Here is a 3499-nt window from a genome sequence, read left to right as displayed (position 1 = left end):
AAACCTAGCCCTGTAGACTTCAGACTGATTTTTGGTTCCGTGCCTGAGTTCTAGAGCCGCTACCAGTGCTCTATAGTTGTGCCTGTCTGCTGACAACTGTCCAAGTATTTCCAGTGGTTGTCCCTTCAAGCTCGTTGCCAGATATACTGCTTTCTGCTCCCCTGTCCATCCATTCATTTCTGCCAGTAGCTCAAATTGTGCTCTATATGTTCCCACGGTGCCTTCCCATCGAATTCCTGTGGCTTCCTTCGTACCGGATCAACCCTATTGCTGACATTCATATCTGGGATGTGACTTCTAACAGGACTGGAGACAATGACAAGCCCCTTCCAGACCCCGCAGCTAAACCCTAATGCAGACATCTTATTAAAGGATGATTTATTGTCTTTTACACAAGGAGGATACATTAACCATCGACTTAATCAGCCCCTTATTCAATTCGCTTTTAAATTTACTAATGTTTTCCGTTTGTACTTCTTGTTTCCTTTCTTGTTCCAGTTGCCACTGCTGTAGTCTCTCTTCTTGTTTCTTTTCTTTTTCCTCCAACAACTGCTGTAACCTCTCTTGTTTATTTTGCTCTTCCAGCTGCCACTGTTGCAGTTGTCTTGCAACTGCTGTTGTCTCTCTTCTTGTTTCTTTTCTTTTTCCTCCAACCACTGCTGTAATCTATCTTCTTGTTTATTTTGTTGTTCGAGCTGCCATTGTTGCAGGTTTTCTTGCAACTGCTGTTGTCTCTCTTCTTGTTTATTTTCTCGTTCTTCTTGTTTCTTTTGCCGTTCTTGTATTGCTGCCATTAAATATGCTAAACTGTAGTTTGATTCTCTGCCTCTCGTTTCCATCTTCTTCTTTTTTATTTTCTGTCCCACTTTCTGACACCAATTTGTTACGCCTCTGTTCGTTAGTTAATTTTCCGTATAATTTCTTTTCGAAGAAACTTTAGTGATACAAGTCCTTTCTTAAATAAAACTGGTTTATTCATTCTGAGTACAACTTTGCAATACACTTAATTTCCACAGTCGCGCTATAACAAACGCTATAATTCACAACGAACGTCTAACGTGCTCCACTCAACAATACTCTCTCTCTGTCCTCAGTTCAATTACACATTGTTGTCGTCACGTCTTGACCGTCTTATATGTACAAGAATACCGAATCTAGTAAGCTCTCGAAAAGTCAGGAAGGGACGTGAACGTTCAAGAAGTGCATGATGTGTTACTAGAGTCACGTGACTTCCACTGTCGTAACAGTATTATTAGCATTTTAAGCCGATACTACTACTACTTCTTCTTTTTTCTTTTTATGTGTGTTCGAATTACGTTGTGGAGTTTAGGATAACACGCAAAAAAAAATCACTATAGTTAATTCCGAGATGACGATGATAGACAATATCTTTTGCACCAAGTACTATTTAACATAGACCCCAGTGGGTCAACGGATAGTTTATGAACTTACGACGCTAAAATTAGGGGTTAGATTTCCCGCGGTGGACAGAGCGCGTATAGCCCATTCTTTAGATTTGCCCTAATAAAACAACGACAATCATTTGACATAAATATTTTTGTCACAAGTTTTCGTGTATGTTAAAACGTCCGAAGAAATATATTTATTTCATTATATATTTCAATTGATGAACCATTTACGTCTTCTGAGTTATTGCCAATCGCATCCCAATCTTAAAGCAACAACTTTGCCATTTTTATGAGCAAATTCTGGTTTCCAATACTAAAGTTGATATTTGAAATGCATACCGATTTCGGCAGAACTGTGTGGGTACGTGACATGCGCATGCGTCTGAGCCAGCTGTCTGTATCCTGTAAGCTTAGAGTGGTTAGCGTTTTCTTACAGTTGAGACGGAAATGTTACAGCGAGGACGTTTTCGTCAGAGGTAATCGGCATCGAAGCTGGCTTAGACTATATGTAGCAATATTTTCCGGTGAATGAGTAGTTGATATGACAGAGGGAAATATCGTAGAAGAGTGGCTACGCTCTTTTAACCTGAATCAGTACGCCGAAAGCTTCTTGGATAACGGCTACGACGACCTAGAAATATGCAAACAAATTGGAGAGGATGACCTGGACGCTATAGGTGTAACCGATGACCTTCATCGTCAACAAATCCTTCGTGCCGTGAGAGAACTTTTAGAACAGGGGGGGTCTGCAGTTTATTTCACTGTAGAAGAACAGAGGAAATCTACTGTTGACTCGGATGTTTTCTACGATGGGTCTTCACCAAACTACTTGTCCACGATGCACCCAGTCACATCTATTAAACCTAGGTTGGTGTCTAGCAAGGTTACGACCGAGGTATCGGGGAGCTACGGCTGTTGCGGCGGAGCGTTCGTGTCGGTGCATGGTTGCGCCTCCAGTAGAATTTCACACGAATACGAAGAGAACAAATTGGGGTTTATTAAACTTCCGAAAATCCAGCTTAAAAAGATGATTCGAGACAAGCTGATTAGAGAAGGGATCCGCTTAGGTGCTCAACCCTATTCAAACACGGTAAGTGAGAAAGAAAGCAAAGCCCTTTTAAATTAAACGGATAACAGGCTTTCAAAATATACGCTAATTCATCTTGTGTTTTTTTTTTTATTGCTTAACGGATTTGTATTGTAAAACAAAACAAGTGCTTTACTCACTGGGAGTATACGTCATCCTGACGAAAGTCCGAGTGTTTTGTATGATTAGTTTTTAAATATGCTTTTCAAGTACATATAGTTGAGTAGGTTTTTTTCATTGCCACTTTTGCACAAAAACAGTGTTTTACTCCTTTTAAATAACTGAAAAAAAAATGGTTTTCTTAATCTTGCTTTTATTTAAGTTTAAATTTTAACGTAGTATTTCTATTAAAATAGGTATATATAACCTAGACCTTAAAGTGCAAGGGAGTAGAAATAATAATTTGATGTAACACTTACGAATTAATAACATGTGGAATTTACTACAAGTTTTCAAGTCCACTCATTTCCAACCAAAGTTATGTAATACTACTAACGGCTGGGATTAAGAGCGCGTGAAAATTGAAATATTTCCCTTAACTAACATAAATTGTTTTAAGTTTCCGAAACATATTACTCTCATACTATATTACATAAAGCAGAAATTTTATTGACTTCGATGCGACACATCCAGATATTAATATTATGAAAGATATGAAAACTATATCTTGCCTTATGATATCGATTGAAAATGTATGACGATATTATCTATAAGATTTCAAGCACTCACAGTATTCAGTTGCAGATTTTTCACAAATATTTACTGGGCGATTTAGGCAAATTTTTATTTGTTGTGACCTTGTACCACAGTTGTATCCTGAAAAGTCTTAACTTTCTTGAAAGCAAAATAAAGTTACTAATCAAATAATAAAAAGTATGCCATCTTTAGAAATATTTTAACTTAAAATATACTATAATCTTTTTTACATTTTACGAATTAAGTCATTAGTATTATGCACAAAATAAAATTGATATACAAATAATAAAAAGTATACCGTCTTTAA

General features: G+C 37.3%; 1 protein-coding gene across 1 annotated transcript; it reads left to right on the top strand.

Annotated features, from left to right (window-relative positions):
- Positions 1–1857: 1857 nt before the first annotated feature.
- LOC106476133 (sterile alpha motif domain-containing protein 5-like) lies at positions 1858–2499 on the top strand (the record flags this gene model as incomplete). Its single annotated transcript, XM_013936803.2, has 1 exon — positions 1858–2499. A coding segment is annotated over exon 1 (549 nt), but the record flags the coding sequence as incomplete, so codon positions are not given.
- Between the last annotated feature and the right edge of the window lie 1000 nt (positions 2500–3499).

The sequence above is a fragment of the Limulus polyphemus genome, unplaced genomic scaffold (assembly GCF_000517525.1).
Source record: "Limulus polyphemus unplaced genomic scaffold, Limulus_polyphemus-2.1.2 Scaffold9892, whole genome shotgun sequence".
Classification (NCBI taxonomy): Eukaryota; Metazoa; Arthropoda; class Merostomata; order Xiphosura; family Limulidae; genus Limulus; species Limulus polyphemus.
This window is presented reverse-complemented; position numbering and strand designations above follow the sequence as displayed.